The 20,247-nt window shown below is 58.4% G+C and overlaps 1 protein-coding gene across 2 annotated transcripts; it reads left to right on the top strand.

Annotated features, from left to right (window-relative positions):
• Positions 1–1,666: 1,666 nt before the first annotated feature.
• On the top strand, positions 1,667–19,617 carry DPYSL4 (dihydropyrimidinase like 4; the record flags this gene model as incomplete). Of its 2 annotated transcripts, none has more annotated exons than XM_082486735.1 (14): positions 1,667–1,930; positions 4,410–4,498; positions 5,025–5,209; positions 6,099–6,263; positions 8,162–8,223; positions 8,317–8,397; positions 10,310–10,378; positions 10,479–10,599; positions 11,313–11,469; positions 13,560–13,701; positions 14,769–14,939; positions 16,272–16,451; positions 18,599–18,770; positions 19,526–19,617. In XM_082486735.1, 14 exons carry the CDS (start codon positions 1,667–1,669, stop codon positions 19,615–19,617), a joined length of 1,950 nt encoding a protein of 649 aa, XP_082342861.1. The 2 variants fall into 2 exon arrangements, with proteins under 2 accessions (XP_082342861.1, XP_082342862.1); XM_082486736.1 differs by lacking the exon at positions 1,667–1,930 and adding an exon at positions 2,453–2,491.
• Positions 19,618–20,247: the final 630 nt, after the last annotated feature.

Raw genomic sequence — 20,247 nt, 5'->3', positions numbered from 1 at the left:
CTCATCTGGGTCTCTGTCATAAGGCTTTTTCCTGCAGCCCCTCTGTCCCTCCGTCCCTCGGCGCAGGGGTACATCAGCAGAGGGGGGGCTTGCTGCCCGGCAGGGACCCCCAGCCATCCTCGGGCTGGCGAGCGCCCGCTCCTCAGGCGATAGCCCCATGGCACTCCCGCGCTCACCTGTGAGCATCTTTTACAAATTCCTCAGCTGTCCTTCAATTAACGGCGTCAGGGGCCCAGATAAACCAAGTGTCTCACTACTGCGTTACTGACACACGACGAGCGCTGCGTTTTGCCGACAAGAATTTGAGCAGCGTGTGCAGCTGCGTTGGCTCACACACACAGTCTCCGAAGGAGCACCGACGTGGCCGGGACGCTCCCTGCCCGGGTGCCGCCGCGGTGCCGGCCGGCTGCCCCAGAGCAACACGTCTAAACTGAAATGCGTTGGAATTGCAGCTCGCTTTGTCAACAACCGTGCGTTGTATACTTCAGGCCTGTACTTGTTCAAGCTGTTGGAGGACCGTGGCTATTATTTACAGTATTTCTGCTCCAGTAATACCGGCAGCCTTCAGCGTATCCTTGAGTGCCTTACACAGCTTGTGAACAACGCTCCTGACCGACCGCGAAGAGAAAATGCGCCCGGGAGTCCCTCGGGGGGACCGACACCAACTCCCTTTGCATCCCGATGGGCAGCGTGCGTTAGCACAGAAAGGGATTTAGTTTAGACTCAGGAAATTGTATTGTGAATATGTGTATTAAACCCTGTATTTATGTAAGGTACATTTTATAAAAAGGAACTATTGTAAAGTTATGCAAAACGTAAACCAGAGAAAACGTTGGGCTTTTTTTCCAACGGCCAGAGCGCCGTGACTTGTGTTCTCTAATATAATCCTAACCACCATATCCTAAATACGTAATGTTTGGTTCTGTGCTGAAACAGTAATTGACAGGCCTGAAACGGGGCTGCATTGATCAATTACAGAATTTTACACATATTTTTGTATCGTGATTCATATGATATATATCAAGAGACTTTCTATTCATTTGTAAAATACATAAATTATCGTAAACTTTTAATAAAAAGATCTGTTTTAAACCTTCAAATTAGATAAATTGTTTTGGTTCTTTTCCCGGGTTGCAAAGGAAGCCTTCGATTAGCCGCAGGAACTTTGCCGATTCTTTTTTCATTTCAGTAATTTTAAAACCGCTTTTAATTCCTACCTGAAAATTTGACCAAATCGTGACCAAAAAGCATTCCCGCGAAGCCCCAGCACTGCGCCTCACCTCCCGCCGAGCTCAGTAGTAACTTTTCCCATTTCCTCATCGCTTAATCGCCGGTGGGACGGAGCCCGTCGGGGCCCCGCGGAGGTGCGCGGGAGCCGCTGCGGGAAGGCAGCGCCGGGCGGGGGGTGACTGCGCCGCGGGAGGGACCACCGCCCCCCGCCGGCCCCGGCCCGGCCCCGCCGCCCCCCCGGGGCTGAGCCACGGCCCCCGCACGGCTGCGGAGCGCTCTCCCGCCCGGGCGGCGCCTCCGCCACCCGCGGGGCCGCGCACGGGTGGATGCTCACGGCCGCGGGAGGGGCGGGCGGGGGGGGGGGGGGGGCGGTTGGTCCCCGCGCTGCTCTTAACGCGCTCTGCGGCGCTCGGCGGGACGGAGCGGCGGCGGGGCCATGGCGGGGCGGCGGGAGGCGGCGGCGCTGCCCGCCTGTTTCGCGGGGCTGGGGGCGGGCAGCCCGCGGCCGCGGCAGAAGCGCGGCGGGATGTTCTGCAGCGTGGAGGACGCCTTCGACAACAAGACGCTGGACTTCGCCTCGCTGGGCGGCCCCGGCCCCGGCCGCGGCACCCCCGCCCCCGCCGGGCCCCGCCGTCAGCCCGGGCCCGGCCCCGGCCCCGGCCCCGGCGCCCCGGGAGAGCCGCCCGACGGCTGCCCGCAGGTAAGGGGCGGCTGCGCCGGGGTCCGCCTCGACCCCCGCCCGGCCCGGGGGCAGCCACGGGGAGGGGACCGCCGGCCCGGCGCCCTCCGCCCCCCCGGGAGTGGCAGCGTCCCGAGGCCGCCCCGGCCGAGACCCCGCCGGGAGGGGGTCCCGTCCCGTCCCAGCCCCGCCGGGAAGGGGGCGGGGGCCGGGAGGAGACCGGCGGAGCGGCTGCCGGCAGGGGACGGTCGGAGGGGCGGCGAGCGGCCGCTTCGCCTTCGGGGAACACAACTTTCCCCGGGCCGCGTCCGCGGCGGGACCGGGCGGGGGCTGCGCGCCCCGTCCCCCCCACCGGGGCTGCGGGACCGGCCCGAGCGGCTCCGCTCCGCTCCGCCGCGCTGCGCCGCTGTCCCCGCCGGGGCGGCTTTGTCCGCGGCGACGGGAGCGCGGCCCCGGGCGGGCGGGGGGCGCGCGCGCAGGCGGGGCCGCGCACGGACGGGCAGAGACACACGGAGCGCGGCGCGGGCGGAGCGCGGCGGGAAGATGTCGCAGCAGGGCAAGAAGAGCATCCCCCGCGGCACGGTGAGGGGCTCCGCGGCGCGGGCGGGGGTGGGCCCGGGGACTGCGGGCGCGGTGCCGGCGCCGGTGCCGGCGGGGCGGTGATGGAGCGCGGCGGTCCGCGGGGCCGCAGAGCCGGGCAGCGGTGCCGGGGCTTTGTCCGCTGGCGGGGGCCGGGAGCCCGGCGGTCCCTCCCGGGCGGTGGGGACGGGGGGGCAGCCCCCCGCCCCGCCGCTGCCTTTGTCGGCCGCGGCGCGGTCTGAGCTCGTGGCTCCGGCGCTTTGTGCGCGCGGGCGGCGGCGCGGGCGGGGTCCCGCCGACAGAGCCCCTCCGCCGCCGGGGGACAAAGGCCGGCGCGACCCCCTGCGCGGCTGCCCCGCCGCCTCCCCAACTTTCCGTTGGGCGCCGGGGCGGAAACCGTGTTTTGGAACCGCTTTTTTTCGCGGAATGGGCCGGGGGTGGGGGGGGAGGGAGAGCATCCGCCTGCCGCGTTCCCGGCCCCCGCCCGGCAGCGGCCGCCCCCCCGGGGCTCCGAGCGGCCCTCTCCCCCCGCCGGGCGCGCGTGGGGGGGGGAGTCCCTCCTGGGGCCGCCGCTCCTCGGCGGGAGTCGGGAAGAAGCCGGAGGCAGCGATGCTTTTGTGTTCTTTGCCCCTCGTTTTGCTGGCTCACGGCTGAGGTTCCGTGGAAACATCCCGGGCGCGGCGGGAGCCGGCGGCGAGCGGCGGTCTCTGCCGCGGGAGCGGGGCTGGAGCCGGCGGGACGGCGGGAGCGGGACGGGCGGGATGGCGCGGGGGTGGGGGCGAGGATGGGGTGAGGACAAGGACTGGGATGGGGTGGGGGTGAGGACGGGGATGGGGTGAGGATGGGCCCCACAAGGGGAGGGCCGTCGGGCTCTCCCATGGGGCAGCCGACACAGGAGCTTCTTTGATTGATTTTATGGGACAAGGGAGAACAATAAAGATGCGTTAACCCTCTCGATACTTTCAAAAAAACAATGCAATTCTTTAATAGTTGTCTTTTATATGCCAGTGTTGGTCTCTAAAGCAAGACCCCCAAATGCTTGCCGGGCTGTTGGGCATCGGCACCGGGAGCTGTGCTGGCGGTCGTCCCCCGGGCGGGTGCCCACGTGCTCTTCCGTCCCTCGGTTGGTTTTGTGCTCAGGCCGCGCTCTTTGTGCTCCCCACTTTAGCCTCGGTAATAATTTTTCTAGCAACACCAGAGAGCGGGAAAGGAATCCTCTTAAATTAGGCTGCAGTTCCACATTTACATAAATGCCAATGCCTTCTCATTTGTCTGGTTAAAGATTCTGCAAATCTGACAACTGTGCCAGTCTCTTGCTTTGAAGTGAGGAAAGTTCTTGAGGCATTATCTGCCTCCGAGGAGACTGTGAAAACTAACGAATGTCAATAAATTACTAGGTTAATAAGATGCACTTCAGAGTCTCGGTAACCAGAGCCGATGGAGGAAGGCGGTCCATGGCCGAGCTGCAGGATGTCATCCTGCAAACCTTTTAAAACTGCCGAGATGGTCGGTCAGTCCCTGAACCTGCTCTGGGGGAGCCCTCGGTGGGCTGTCGGGGTGGTGCTGTGCCCCCGCACGGCAGGTGGGGAGCAGCGGGGGCTGAGCGCGCTCCCGTCGGCCGGCCCCGCCGGAGCTCTGCAATGGGGCACTGTGGTACCCGGAGCGCGGCGGCGCTGCGCGGGTGCCCCTGGCTTGTGCTGCGCTTCGCGGGAGAGCTGCCTTCCTCCCAAGGACGATTTTATGCGGTTTCCTTCGCAACATACAGCTAGGCTTTGGTGTTGAGTAGTTTGGGTGTTCAGCTAAACCTGTATGATTGAAGGGCAAAATATTAACTCCTAGACTTAATGGAAGTGCATAACAAGTGAAGTAGCATCTGAATAAAGTAGCGTTTAAAAAACATTACATTTTTTTTTCCCGTTAGAGTGACCAGCTTCTAATCAAAGGAGGAAAAATTGTCAACGATGATCAGTCATTTTATGCAGACGTTTATGTGGAAGACGGTTTAATAAAGTAAGTTAAAAATTTATATTTGGTAATGTAATTTCCCAGCACGATGCAGTGCTGTGGAATTTGAACCAGTTTCCTTTCTGTCATTTTCCTCTTGGAAATATGTTTCATTTTTGAAAAACAAGGACAGGTTTTTAGAATAGTGTCTGGAAGGAGCAACATTAGTGTGCTTCTGCGGCTGGAGGGCCGTACAAAGAGCGGACGGCGCGCGCTGTGTTGTACGTGGTGCGGGAGGCGAGTGAGGAGCCGCGTCAAGCGCTGCAAAGGCTCACGAGTGGCGTACGGAGCCCGGCACTGAGACCGCAGCAGCTCCTCTCTTCTGCGTGGGGTCCCTCAGGTGACGGCCTGAAGTGTCCCGACGCCGCGAACCAGTGCCGGACCGGGAGGGCTGCGCTGGGCACTGCTGGGCCGCCGTGGTGTGAGGGCGCCGGGGCAGCAGCCGGGGGGCTGAGCGGTGCTTAGAAGTTGTTTTTGCATCTTCATTTAAAAGTCATTGCCAATTAACAGGCAATCTTAATACTGTTTTCAGACAAATTGGAGAAAACCTGATTGTTCCTGGTGGTGTAAAGACAATTGATGCCTACGGCCAGATCGTGATGCCGGGGGGGATAGACGTCCACACCAGGCTGCAGATGCCCGTCATGGGCATGACCTCTGCCGACGGCTTCTACCAAGGCACGAAGGCAGCCCTGGCAGGAGGAACCACGATGATCAGTAAGACGGAGCAGCATTCGGTCGGATTTCTAATGTAGAACATTGTTTAGTGAAATACTTTGGGCCTTTTAACATTGCAGAGATTATTTACCCTCACAGCAAAGAAACGTTAATTTTTGCTGCAGAAATCAAAGCATTACAAAGCTAATTAAAATGCGTTACGTGCCTTTCAGAACCTCCTTCCGTCAATACACACATATATTAAGAATATATAGCTGCTCTGCTTCACCTTGTAAGAGAACAAAATAGAAGAAAACTTTAAACACCTTTTAATATGCTTTTAACAGCTCTGCAACTACGTTTTTATAAGAATTTTTCAGCTCTCGGTGAGCCTGGGTTCGGTTGTTGTGTTGACGTGAAAGGGTGTTGATTTCTGTTTTGCTCTGGTTGCGGTCCCCAGGACAGCACGCGGCCGAAGGCGCAGCCCCAGCGCCTCCCGGCACAGCCCCCTCCGGGCGCCGCCGACGCTGTGGGCAGCGGGAGCGCGGGAAGGGGAGGTGCGGCGGCCGGTGGGCGCTGGGTGGCCGGTGGGCGCTGGGTGGCCGTGTGCCCCCGGGGAATGCCCGGGGGAGCTGCGCGGCGGCGGGAAGGGTGAAGGCGCGTTGGTCAGTGGCCTCTCGCGGGTGCTGTGCTGGGTGGGCAGTGTGAAAAAAAGGAAAAGGCACAATAACAGCCGTAACTTCCAGTTTGTGCCATTTGTGCCACTTTATCTGGGAAACGTATTATCCTTCATCTTTAATCAATGCTATAAAAATGAATCGGTATTAAAAGGTCCCCTCTGCACAGCACTAAAGTCTTGCACCAGAACATGGGTGGCCGCTGCACCCCCCAGGTATTTCTTGCGCCCGCTCCCCGGCGTACCGGCTAACGCTGGGCAGTGTTTCCCCAGTTGACCACGTCTGCCCGGACGCGGGGACCGGCCTCCTGGCGGCCTACGAGCAGTGGCGCGGGAGCGCTGACAGCCAGGCATGCTGCGACTACTCGCTGCACGTCGACGTCCCTCGCTGGCACGAGAGCCTGAAGGAGGAGCTGGAAGCCCTGGTGAAGGACAAGGGTAAGCACAGGGAGAGCCGTGTTCTGGCAGTGACCCCACAAAACCCACCCACACCACAATCACTGCAGCACGGGCACATACGCCAGTGGCCATAGGGTAAGTTGTGGCAGTTATTGAGGCTCTGCCGTACTCCTCTTACCCAGTGATGAAGAACAGCGTGGCCAGTGGGGCGAGGGGGGGTTGTGCCCCTCTGCTGTGCTCTGCTCTGCTCTGGGGAGACCCCCCGCAGTGCTGCCTCCAGCTCGGGGGTCCCCACAGCAGAAGGACACGGAGCTGTTGGAGCGGGGCCAGAGGAGGCCCCGGAGCTGCTGGGAGGGCTGGAGCCCCTCTGCTGGGAGGACAGGCTGGGAGAGGTGGGGGGGTCAGCCTGGAGAAGAGAAGGCTCCGGGGAGACCTCTGAGCCCCTTCCAGTGCCTAAAGGGGCTCCAGGAGAGCTGGGGGGGGACTGTTTACAAGGGCACAGAGTGATGGGACGAGGGGGAATGACTTCACACTGGAAGAGGGGAGATTGAGATGAGATATTAGGAGGAAATGTTTCCCTGTGGGGGCGGTGAGCCCCTGGCGCAGGGTGCCCCGAGGAGCTGTGGCTGCCCCATCCCTGGAGGGGTTCAAGGCCGGGTTGGACGGGGCTGGGAGCACCCTGGGCTGGGGGGGGTGGCCCTGCCCCGGGCAGGGGGTGGCCTTTGAGGTCCCTTCCAACCCAACCCGTCTGTCATTCTATGGGCTGTGTGCAGGGGACCATGTTCATTCGCTGTCGAGTCGTGAACTACCCGTCCTTTGACGGGAGGATGCTGTGGAGAGGGGCGCTGACACCGGATTCATACCATAACATCCCATTCATGTGCTGTCGCCTTTGGGCAATGTACAGCCCAGTCATAACAATCAATTTTGGAAACTAAAGGAATGGTACCGGGCACCCTGGGTCGGGCTGCCTGATGTACGGAAAAGCGTTTAAACAAAGATGTCCAAGACCGGGCTTATAGAATGAAAGCAAGCTGTGGGCTGTCCGTAGAGGTTCCATTGGTGCCTGCAATTCCTGCACACCCCGAAGCATCCGCTGGATGCGGCTTACTGGAATCCAGGCCACGCGGCAGGAATTCATGCGTTTCATTAGTTCTTATTTCCATCTTTGGAACTACATTTTGCTTTCAGATATGCTAATGTTGAGCTAAATGACTTCAATGTAATTTGCAGTCTTGCAAGCAAGGGCTTAATTGGTCAATTAACATAGAAATTTGAAGTGAATTTCCTATTAAAATGCAGAATGGCTGAAGTAATGTAGCTATTCCAGGCTTATACTGCGTATTTTTCATATGCACGTTCCCGTGAAATACAGTTTGTTTGTAATTTGATCGTAGTTTGGGATTAGTTGTTGCCTCTATCCATGTAAAATACAGTAGCAGTTCTCGGGCTTTGGCTCGATGCTTCTTGAATTGTGTTTTATCTTAGAAATGAATGAGGACTGTGCCATGCTGGATGCAAAGCACTGCCCGTCTATTGCTCTGGGTTAATAACAGCGCACTAAATAACACTGCTCTAATATTAAAGAATCTCGTCTTTTGCTGTAAGTTGTAGTCGTGGCAGTAATGCATTAATTCAAACGCAGTTCTCAGAAAGAAGTTGGGGATAAACCATAAATTGAAACCACCTCTGGGGGGAGAGCTCAGCCTGGAGCGATGCATTTGATTCTGTGAATTCGGAGCACGTTACGGAGAGTACCTAAATGGGTACTAAAATGGGTTGTGGGGACAGTCCCCGTTTCAGCCCTTAGACTCGTTGCTTTCCGTCTAACTCTGGTCTGCGCCCCCTCCGGTTTGGACACCCCCAGCTCAGCCCGTACCGGGTCGCTGAGTTCTCACTGGGGACAATAAACGCACCTTTCATTTTCTTTTCTCAAGGCGTCAACTCCTTCCTGGTGTTTATGGCTTACAAGGACAAGCTCCAGTGCAGCGACGCCCAGGTAACACCGCCAGCGCCCGGCGAGCGGCGCGGCCCCCGCTCTGCGCGCTGCTGCGGTGTGGCTGATGCCGGGCCACCCTCTGTCTCTTGGCAGATGTATGAAATATTCTGCATTATCCGAGACCTGGGGGCCGTTGCCCAAGTGCACGCAGAAAACGGAGACATCATCGATGAGGTACAGTATTTGTACTCATTTAAACTAAAGGCTGGCCAGAGTGTTGTGACCTAAGGCGAAGTGCTGCCGTTGGCAGCTGGGCTGTTGTCTCTCGCGGACGGAGGAGCAGTGCCAGCGCGCGTACGGCCTTCAGTTGGTGCTGCCAATTCCCTAAAGTCTCCAAATTCCCTCGGAGTTCTCCAGCTGCGAGCAGGGGGAGCGGGCTGCGGGGCCGCTGGGGGAGGGCAGCGCGGCGCCCGCGGGGCACCACCGCGCTCGCTCGCGCTTCTGCGGCGAAAGCCGAGCCTCGCCGGCGGCCCTGCCGCAGAGCAGCCGCGGTGCCGCAGAGCGCCCGCGTGGGCACCGAGCCGCGCGGCGTCAGCCGGTGGCCCCCGTGCCCTGCCCCCGCGCCGGGGGCACCCGCTCCCCGGGGTAAGCGCATTTCCCCGGCCTTGGGGGGCGAGGGCTGAGAGGAGCCCCCGGGGCGGCAGCGACTGCGGGCAGGGGAACGTGCGGGAGGATGGGGGGCTCCTGCCGAAACGGGCAGCGTCCTCCCAGTTCCTCACACGCTCCCGGGTTCCCTCACAGAAATCTGTGCAGGCTCCGTCCAGTGGTTCCAACAAGCGCATTTTAGGGCTTCTTAAAAGGTGACTGCCTTAAGTGATCCTTTATTACTGTCTGTCTTGTTTAGGAATCTCGAGTACTTGGGAAAATAAAGAGGTTTGTGTCTTTTGGAATAACTTACATTACATTTGGCAATATTTCTTTCCCAAAGGACGCTCGGGAGCTTCCTTGGTGGTGCAGACTTTGCTCGTGGTCATTATTTTTTACTTTTAGAAAAGAAAATCTGAGATACATACTGCAATCGGCCGACACAAGGTAGAATTAGACTTGCCGTTCCTTTTAGTCTATGGTCACACGAGTGTGCGGTCTGGTGTGGGAGGAGAGCTTAAAATGAAAGCAGGTTCCCAATCCTTCAAATGGGCTTACTGGGACAAACAGGATAAAAGCTAATTCCCACCTCCCCGGGACTTTATCTGAGAAACCTTTCCTGCAGCTGGCTGTGGAGCCCAGCGTGGTCCCAAGCGGCTCAATAGCTTCAGAAGTATTTCTTGAAGCTGCCAGCGGGGTGGCACTGCAGCCCTGGGGACGAACTCGGAGGAGATCTGCAGCGGGAATACGGGGCATGGAGAAATGCCCCTCCTCTAGGAGCGGGATCCTTTAAAGCCTGTGAGATCTGGTCCGTAGTGTTGATGAATGTCCGTGTCCCCAGTGCCGGCCGAGTGGGAGCGTGACACGAGACAAAACGTGACAGAAGGGAAACTGGATGAGGTGTGTGCCGGACGTCTGCTTTCGCAGACACCGCGGGCAGCTCGGGGGCCAGAGTCCATCCCAGCGGCCATCTCCCGCTGCTGCGCGGCGCGGCGGGACGGGACGGGCAGTGTGCCTGGCCGCGGCTGCGGCACTCGCCGGGTGGCACTCTGGAGAGCTGCGCGTGCTGTGCCCGCTGCCGGGCTCCCCTGCCTTGCGCCCGTCTCTGCGTCCTCCGGGGGCTTCGGGGGAGTCCCCTCCGCCCTCCGGTGGCCATGGCCAGGCGTGGTGTCCAGCTCAGCGCGAGAGCGAGCGGTGACGGGTTTAGAATCCCATGACCTGCAGAAGCCTGGCGGGGTCTGAAGGGCGCGGAAGGTCCGCGGGTCCTGCTGGGACACAGCAGTGCCCGGTCCAGGAGTGCTTCCTCGGCACGAGATGGGTCTGCTGGGAAGTGGCCGCAGCGGCGTGTGGAGTGTCACAAGTACTAATGGTATCGCCCGCTCGCATTCGTGCATTTCCATCGTCCTTCAGGTCCTTCTGAGAAGGTGTTTTGCCCCCCGCATGGCCGCGGGCAGGCTGTTCCTATCACTGACTGCTCTTTCCTTCATCTTCGTCCACCTAGGAGCAAAAGAGGCTGCTGGAACTCGGGATTACCGGGCCAGAAGGGCACGTCCTCAGCCGCCCCGAGGAGGTAACGTCTCCAGCCCTTGGGCAGAGCTGCGCGGGCTTCGGCACCGCGGCTGTGGCAGAGGCGCCCTGAGACCTTTCCTGCTGTGTTCTGGCGTCCGCAGGTGGAAGCGGAGGCGGTGTACCGTGCGATTACCATCGCGAAACAAGCCAACTGCCCCCTCTACGTCACCAAAATAATGAGCAGAGGGGCAGCAGACGTGTTAGCTCAAGCAAAGAGGAGAGGTAAAGCGCTGGGCTGTGTTTGCACACCAACTGGGTGTGTTTAAACATGTCCAAGAATATCATGCGAGCTGCAAAGTCAGTGAACTCGTTAGCACCCGAGTTCTCTCACACTTTAAGGGTGCTAAAACTCGGTGTTGGCTTTTCTTCGCAGCGTGTGCCAGAGCTAATTGCTCTGAGCTGGGAAGATTTGAGGAGATGTGCTTGAAACTTTGACACCTGAGTCTCGGTAGATGCAGCTGAAAAAAAGGAAATAATTTGCTTGCTATCGTTTGTCGTGAACCAAATGAAAAATGGATCTGGAGCAAAATGCGGTTGCACACTGGGGTAGAGTGGGAAGAGCTGGAAGCAATCCTGCAGGGAGCGGGGCGGAAGGCCGTGCCCGGGGACGGGGGGCCCACAGCCGCCTCTGCCCCCACCGGGGTGGCTCTGCCAGAGACGCTGGTTTGGGTCAGAGGGAGGCGGGACAGTTTGGAGATACAGATGTATGTTTGGTCTAAGGAGAAAACAGAGGGATTCAAAACTTGTTTTGACAGCATTTCTCAGTTGTAGGAGATAATCTGAGGGATTAACGTGAATTTAAAATGCTGAAAGAGTGAGAGCACTGAAGATAAGTGAAAGCCTCCCCTATGGCTGTCTGCAGTACGTGTCCGCGCTGTGTGGCGGGGCCGCAGGACACGCGGCGCGTTTGCCCTCAGTCATTCATTGCTCCGCAGGTACGGTCGTGTATGGCGAGCCCATCACCGCCAGCCTGGGCGCCGACGGCTCGCACTACTGGAGTAAAAACTGGGCCAAAGCTGCCGCCTTCGTCACCTCCCCCCCCATCAGCCCGGACCCCACCACGCCGGATCATCTCACCTCCCTCTTGTCCTGGTGAGTTCCGCGGCGCTGCGGATGCCTGAGCGCATCTCTTGTGTTTGCCTCCCACCTGCATTCGTCCGAGCGCCATTTCCAGTATGGGCATCGCCTGCAGAGTGGGGCTGGCGGGGGGGTCGCGGCCCCCCCCCCAGCTTTCGCCAGTGGGTGACAGCCGCCGCCTTCCCGGGGGCACCCCCAGCCTCCCCCCATCCCCGGGCGCTGCGGGGTGCAGCAGCACGGCAGAGGCTTGCGCACAGTCCCCCTTTCCCCTGGATATTATGATCAGGGTGGGAAGCGTAGTCTTACCAATTGGCGCACTTTTCCATACCAAAAGAATAAATCGTTGGGTTTTTGAGCAAGGAGCCAGGTGACTTTCGAAAGGGGTCTAAATTGTGCCTTGATGTAGCCAGGTAATAGGTACCAGATTTTGCCTGTAAAAACCAGGCTCGCGCTGCCCGGTTCCTCCTTCAGAGCCAGAGGGGGGAAGGCGCAGCGTCCCGCGGGACGGCCGGGACACCCCGGCGCCGGAGGGACAGTGACCGCCGCCGCTTCCCCTCGCTGCGTCCTGGGGAGAGCCCCCGGCCCTGCTCCAGCACCACGGCAGAAAGGAGGGCTTTATCAGAAGCAACGTTGGGCGTTTGCAAAATTTTAAAATGTGTGAAACATAAGCTTGTAGGGCACGTCACGGGGCGCGGGTGTTTCGGTGTCCTGAGGTACACAGCAAAGCCCCGGGGACCGGCGGGAGCATCCCTGGAGCCGTGCAGGGACCAGGCGGGCGCTGGCAGCCCAGCAGGCAAACGGGCAGGAAATAATAAACAAACACAAACGGGCAGGAAATAATAAACACAAACGGGCAGGGAAGTACAAGCACCCGCCTGCCGGGGCTGTACCAGGGACGCAGCCTCCAAGCTGTTAATCAGGGCTGGAGCTTTGCCACCGCTCAGGATTTCATACTTCACAGCAAATGCGGCACCAAATTCGCCACCGCCGCCTTGCCGAAAGCAATCCGTAGAGGTGGGGGTTGCTCCCGGCGGAGGGTTGTCGCTCGGGTCCTGCGGCGCGGCCCTCGCACCTCCTCCGCTCGCAGCCCACCAGCCCGCGCGGCGCGGCACAGCGCGCAGTACAGCTCTCCGCATTAAACACAGCCTGCGGGGGGTGGGGTTAGAAAAGTCAGGTCCAGAAGTAATGGCTGAAGAATGTTTGAAAGGGGATGAAGAGATGTTTGTGCATCCAGGTGATTGTAAAAAAATCGCATTCGATATAAATTTTAAAGAAGAAATAAACATTTCTTCGAATTCCCTGAAATGGGATTTTTTTTCCTAGAAGGATAAGCAGTTGTTAAGAAGAGCGTTTCGTGTTAGTATGTCTTACATACTATGTACAGATATCTGAATGCATTTGATATTTTCTTCAAAGAGGCAATAAAATGCAAGCAATAGTTCAATCTAGCACAGTTTTGACTTAAATCTGGAGGGACGCCCCCCGGCCCCTCAGCTGCCCTTGCTCAGGTCTCTGCCGGCGCTGCCTGCCAGCGTGGACCCAGTGCCTCCCGCGGTGATGCGGTAGTACGTAACGTCGGGGTTTAGCCGGGGTCTTGCTTTAGTTAGCCATACCCTCGCTTTAAAAGAACCTTGCTTGGAGAATCACTTCCTAAAATAACCTGAGATTCAAAGGGAAGGTACAAAGATTAGAATGTTGGTTTAAATAGTAAAAGTAATGGCCAAATTCAGGGGAGAATATAAATAGTGCTTATGAGGCTGCTGTTTACATCTCTTAGATGATTCCAGTGCCTAATTCCTGTATAAGTTAATAGAGTGAGATGTCTCTGTGTTCCTGTAAAAAATTGACTTTCCCTGTGACTTCCCTTGGCATTCACGGAGCGTAGGTCGTCTGCCTGTACAGTCTTTGTTGGTGAAACCGGTCTGTGCCGAACAGACGGGGACGAAGCCCCCAAGCCGTCGGTGTCCCGGGCAGTCTTCTGGGCGCGGGTGGCTTTTGCCCGCCGCGAGGGGCGGCGTCGCGGGGCAGGGGGTGGTGGTAGCGCCGGGAAGGCGGTTTGCGCCGTCGGGCGCCTCCTCTGACCGCCTCTGCTGTGCTTTGCCTAGCGGGGACCTGCAGGTCACGGGCAGTGCTCACTGCACCTTCACCACCGCGCAGAAGGCAGTGGGGAAGGACAACTTCACCCTCATCCCCGAGGGGACCAACGGCATCGAAGAGCGCATGTCGATAATTTGGGAGAAGTGCGTGGTAGGTACTGAGGGAACGCTGGTTCCTGGCGAGGCCGGGGGCGCGGGGGCGCGGGGGCGCGGGGGCGAGAGCGGTGCCGGTGCCAGGTGGTGTCAGCGTCCTCGTTAGTTCAGCCGAGCCCGGAGGTGTGACGGTGCCTAGAGTGCACCCTCGGAGGGGCGCGCTAGTGAGGCAAAACGTGACACTCGAATGCCTTCAGAGTGTCTTCAAAGGCTTCGGTACGGGGATCGCCCACCCCACTCTCACTCGCAGTCACAAGAGAAAGTCTCTCCGACACGTTTTCTTGAGGGTAAGACGCGATGTTCGGCTTCCCCGGTGCTTCCGGGGGGCCTGGGGAGGCGGATGGGGGCAGGACGTCTCTCCCTTGATGGCCGTGGCCGTGGCCGTGCCTGCCTGGTCGCCCCAGGCCCCGCCGCTGGGGATGGGTTCCACTGCACCTCGGTGTCTGCGGGGCAGCGGAGCTCTGCCGCCGAGGGAGAGCCGCGCGCGGCACACGGGCGTCTGGCTGGTGGGACCGCGTCCCGTGTCCCCGCGTCCCGCGTCCCCGCGCACCGGAGCGCCCTGCCCGCCCAGGAGCGTCCCCGGGAGGCTCTAGCCTGCGTCCCACGGAGCAGACACCTCTGTGCGGGCTTCCAGGAGCTTGGGGACCAAGCCACCCTGCCTTAGGCAGGCTTTGTTCAAACGTAAATGGAATTTATCTTAAGATAATAAGTAAAGATGATAAATAGCCCTGTTTAGGTTCACTTCCAGTCTTTCTTCATTGAAATATCCTTAACCACCTTCAGTGAAGGTGAGACCCCTGTACAGGCGGTTGGAGCCTGCCAGTGAAGGTCTTGCTTTCCAGAGACCTTGAATTTCGCGGAGTCCAGGGAAAGGAAAAACCTCTCTTGCATTATTTAGCGCACAGGGACGAGGCACAGCCCCCACATCTCCCTCTTCCCCGTAACTGCAGCCCTGTCGCAGAGTGGATCCTCATGTGGAGTCCGGCCATGGGGACGGGGCTGCTGCCCGCTGCCGGGAGCAGGATGCATCTCCGGTGATGGTCCCTCTGCCCTTCTCTTTCCCAGGTCTCCGGGAAGATGGACGAGAACGATTTTGTAGCGGTGACCAGTACCAACGCTGCCAAGATCTTCAACTGCTACCCCAGGAAGGGGCGCGTCGCCGTGGGCGCTGACGCAGACTTGGTTTTGTGGAACCCCAAGGCTACGAAAATTATCTCGGCAAAAACCCACCATCTGGTAAAATACTTCTTAATTATTTCCGTGAGGTGGTTTTGGAGTCAGAAGAGAGCAGTAAAGCAATAGATTTCTTCAGATCAGAAAGGTCAGATCAAGCGAGGGAGGAGCTGTTGATGTGGATAAAGTGATGAAGGACCTTGCTTTTTCCTCTGTAAAATCCAAGCACATGGAAATACCCGTCGGCTACTGTAAAGCTGGAGAATGGGGAAGGGGTGGGATTGTCGCTGAGTCGCAGGGCGACTGCTCTGGGACAGTCTGCCTCCGGTACACTGATCTTACCATCGATGTACTGGCGGTGGGCTAGAGAAATGTAAGGCTGAACTTGGTTTAAGTATTAAACTATAGTTTCAGTATTTAAGTATTAAGTTTAAGTATTAAACTATAGTTTAAACTGTAGTATTAAACTATAGTTTAAGATATCAGCATCCCTCCCTTAGAGCCAGACCCGTTCCTGCTTGCACTCCCGTCCTCCGCGGGCGCTGCCTGTCCGTAGGGGAGACTCGTTCCGGGGAGATTCGGGCGCACCGTAGTGGCAGTTTAGCCGTGGCTTCCCAGGCCACGGACGTCCCCAAACTAATTTCCGACAGGAGCCTCAGACAGAAAGCTGCAGTTGAGAGAGAGGAGGGGGTGAGGCGGTGTGAGGAACGTTGGCGACAGAGCTGGTTGAAGTTAGTGTAGAAACATTTTGACCCATGTGGGGTCTTCTTTCACCAAAATATGTTTTTATTGAAAAAAATTATCATTATGGTTGAAATATTCAGGTCTTTTCTTTAAAAAAGAGGAACAGGTTATTTTTGGTCCAGAAAATTCACTTTCGCTTCTTTATAGTGCTGCATTTTTTCACAGTAAAGTTTATTTTTTGGATAGTTCGTTAGTGATACCAATGGGAGGATTTGAAGAAAGTGGCACAATTTTGCATTTCCCACGAAACAGACCTGACTTCCCACGCCTGTTCCGGTAGAAGACTTGCAGTGACTTGGAAGAAATGAGAAGAACTTCTCTCCCCAAATAGAGGACTTAAGCAGAGCTCTTCTGGGGCTGAGAGGGAAAGAGTTGTTCGCGTACAGTACAAGTCTAGTTTGCTCCAGGAGCGCTGCGTGTCTTCTGGGCAAGTACCGAGCCTTTGGGGGATTTAGTTTCTCCGTACCGGTGTGCTTTAGTTCATGCAATTAGGAGAACCTTCTTGCTTGCAGTGTGACGGGTGAGTTAAGCACAGCGGCTGGTGCGCGAGGAGTGGCGTACGCAGATGGGGTTGTGTGTGCGGTTGGCTTTGCCGTCGCCCGCTCCTCTCCAGCCGTAGCCATACTGACTGCCTTGGGTTGTTCTTTCCAGAACGTGGAGTACAACATATTTGAAGGCACCGAGTGCCACGGGGTTCCTACCGTGGTCATAAGTCAAGGAAGAGTTGTCCTTGAAGATGGAAACCTGCTTGTCACCCAGGGGTCGGGGCGCTTCATTCCTAGAAAGACGTTCCCCGATTTTGTTTATAAAAGGATAAAGGCAAGAAACAGGGTAAGGAAAATTTTATTTGCAGTAATCCCAGATTTTCGTTGCAATTTCTCTGCGTCATTGTATTGCAGTCGCTGTTACAGTAATCTTCCTGATGGAATAGGCAACGGAAACAAGAATATTGTTATTATTTCTTCTTAGGACTTGGAAATTTGTAACGTTGTCATGTAACTGCTTTGGTGTGTGGTTTGGCACATTAATCAATAACTAATAATACTAATACTATTAGTATTATTTGCTTATTATAAAGTTATAAAGGAAACACATGACTTCTAGCAAATCTGGTTTTGCTTGTTTCGCATTGAGGTAGAAGGGAGGAATTCTTCTCCTGCCTATATTAGAAAAGTTTATGTTATTGTATTCCCGGTGTCTGCTCTGCATCTCTCAAAGCCGAATGGATGTGGTGTTTGGGGTTACTGGAAATACAATAAGATAAATCCCTCAGTGTGCTAGCGCAGCTTTTTAAGGAGATATGAAGATGTGCAAATATATAAAAAGCTTCTTAACAGCTGTGGCCTCCCCTTTGCCACGTGTTATTGTGGACATTTTCATTATGCATTGTAGATGAAGGCAGAGTGGATATCGTTAACCCCAAATTACCCGCAGAGGCACCAGCGGCGCTGGCAGCTGCGGCAGGAACCCCCTGCTCCCAGAGGTCTCCTGGGGGTGTCTCTGGAGTCCGGAGGGATGGGGATGGGGCCCTGCCAGGTCCCCATGGGATGGGGATGGGACCCGCCAGGTCCCTGCGGGATGGGGATGGGGATGGATGGGACCCGCCAGGTCCCTGCAGGATGGGGATGGGGATGGGGATGGGGATGGGGATGGGGATGGGGATGGGGATGGGGATGGGGATGGGACCCACCAGGTCCCTGCGGGATGGGGATGGGGATGGGGATGGGGCCCTGCCAGGTCCCCGTGGGATGGGGATGGACAGGCGCCTGCCAGGTCCCTGCGGGAGGCCGGGCCTCCCCTGCGGTGCTGCCTGGTGGTGGGCAGCCATGTCCACTCCATCTGGCGGTGCCAGCGGTGGCCTCCTCCATTTCCCTGGCCCGTCCCGCATCCCTCTTCACGCCCAGACAAGCGGTGGGCGGGCTGGGTGGGCGGGCTGGCGGGTCCCACCGGCTGGGGCAGAGGGTCCCCGGGCTCCTCGTGCGCAGTCAGGCTGCTCCTCTGCCCTGCGGAAGCAGCCGCCGCATGCCGTAGCTGTTCTCGTAAGGGCTGGGGTTTGCGAACCAGGAACCGTGGCGCAGGGCGGGCTGACGTCCCTGCCCTGGCGGGATGCTCCGCGGGTGTCCGCCCCGGCGGTGCGGGGGGGTTTGTTGGGTTAACGCGTTCAGGCAGGCGCGCTCGGTGCTGTGCAAAGCGCCCGGGGGCTGCCGGTGCCAGCTCGCCAGCCGGGATTTAGCCAGCGCTTCTGACAAAAGCTGCAGCCAAAAAGAGCGCTGGAAACCACTGAGCAGCGTATTTTCTTTACAAGGTAATTCAGCATGATGCAGACAGAGGTCACGTAAGAGAAGCGTTTCTACAGAAAATGCTATATGCGTCTTGATAACCTATCAGTCCGTGCCTTTTTAATTTGAAACCCATCACTTTTCATCTTCGAAACAAGTCCCTTCTGACCCTGTGGTTGTCAAAGGGCTGTCACTGCTCCGCCTGGGAGGAGAAACAGCCTTAAGTGAATCCGTGATGGAACAGCGGTAATGAAGTCAGTAGGGCTTCAGCTGCCCGGGCAGCCCTGAGCGCCCAGGGCTGAGCTCATCCTCCCTGCGGGAGGACGTGACGGTCACACCGGGTGACACCAGATGGGGCACGCGTCCCTGGGATGGTGCCCTCCAGGGAGCGCGGACCCTCGCACGGCGGGGACACCCTGGCTGCCTCTCAGAGCCCCTTTTCCCGGGGAACAGCACCTCCGCCCGTGGGGTCCGGGCAGCATCGTCTGCCTGGCGTTGAGCGTGGGAGGAGCTGCCGGCTGCCCCGTCCTGCCGGGGGCGTCTGGGCTGGTCTCTCAGGGGTGCAGCCACCCCAGAACCCCTCGGTAAGGGGCTGGGCACAGGCAGAAGGACAAGTCGTTACCCGTAGGTTGGGTCTGGTTCTTGTTCGCATTAGATTAAATACGTGCCTTACACCTCTGCTTACTCCCCGCCTCGTAGCTGGCCGAAGTCCATGGCGTCCCCAGAGGGCTGTACGACGGACCGGTCCACGATGTCCTGGCGAACGCCAAAGCCGTGGCACCCACCGCCGCGTCCAGGATCGCACCCTGTGCCGGCAAAGCCCAGGCTCCCCCCGTGCGCAACCTCCATCAGTCAGGGTTCAGCTTGTCTGGTAGGACTGGGGGGCCCTGACGGTCGGGGGGCTGCCGGGGGTGGGGGGCTGGCTCGCGGGGGGATCACAAGTCCGGGGCTAGCATGAGCGGCAGCGCCAAGCTGAGGAATAGAAACTTAATTTTTGCTGTTGCGACAGGACAAGGGGTGATGGCTTTAAACCAAAAGAGGGGAGATTTAGACTAGATCTAAGGAAGAAATGTTTTATGCCGAGGGCGGTGAGCCCCTGGCGCAGGGTGCCCCGAGGAGCTGTGGCTGCCCCATCCCCGGAGGTGTTCAAGGCCGGGTTGGACGGGGCTGGGAGCGACCTGGGCTGGGGGGGTGTCCCTGCCCGGGGCAGGGGGTGGCACTGGGTGAGCTTTAAGGTCCCTTCCAACCCAAAGCATTCTATGGTAGTTTATTAATCAATATATCGCAGAATCATAGAACCTCCCCCAGCCCAGGGTGCTCCCAGCCCCGTCCAACCTGGCCTTAAGGGTCCCACTTTTTATTATGTAGAAACTCTTTATTTACAGAAAAGACATCTATGTTTTCCAGAAAGAAGCAATAAAAAGTAAAGTCATTCAGGCCAATAAAGGCATTCCAAATTGTACTATGATAATTTAGTGTCCAAAGTCAGAGATAATTAAAGCAAAGGGAACATTTGATGATTTGTGCGTTGTTCCACAAAGGGATCATTTGATGATTTGTGCGTTGAAAGCAGCGGGGCTCCCACCCCGCACGGACGGCGCACCCCATGCCGTTCCCCTCCCCCAGGGTCACAGGCAGACGACCACATTGCCAGACGCACGGCTCAGAAGATCATCGCCCCGCCGGGTGGCCGGTCCAACATCACCTCGCTGTCCTGACGGGGCTGCGCTCTCCCCCCGCGCCACCGGCAGGGCTGACCTCACCGCCCCCACTGCCGCCGGGGCACGCTCGGGTCCTGCCGGCGCCGGGCTCAGCCGGGAGGGGGACGGTGGGTCACCCTCCGGCTCAGGATGAACACCGAGCGTCCGTCAGCTGCCCCAGCCCCTTCTTGTAGGTAGAAAATAGAGTAACCCCCCGAGAGGTAGCGCTCCCATCTCGATTTCTCCCAGTCTGTGTTTCCTCGCCGGCTCCTCGGGACGCCCATACCTTGTGCATGCGGGCGCCTGGAGCTGCCCTCGGCGGCGTGCGCGGCGTGCTGCCGGCCGCTGGCCACGGCGAGAGCGAAGGTGCGTTGGGGCTGGAATACGCTCCTTTCCAGTAGCATCCACTGCCCTTTCCAGTCAGAGGACTTTTAACCCTTAAGCACTTCCGACTCTGTTTTTAACCCGGTGAGTTCCGCCCCGTGTTTGCAGCGGCCCCCGGCACATACGTCTCTGCGCCCTCCGCGGCGCCGGCCGGGCCGTGCTGCCGAGGCGCCGTCGCTGCGGCTGTGCGGGATGGCGGGGCGGCCCTCGGTGCCTGCGGAGGTCACGGCAGCCGGGGGCGGGACGGGTGCTGGAGCCGCGGCA

Source organism: Vanellus vanellus, assembly GCF_965231255.1.
Source record: "Vanellus vanellus genome assembly, chromosome: 7".
Taxonomy (NCBI): Eukaryota; Metazoa; Chordata; class Aves; order Charadriiformes; family Charadriidae; genus Vanellus; species Vanellus vanellus.
This window is presented reverse-complemented; position numbering and strand designations above follow the sequence as displayed.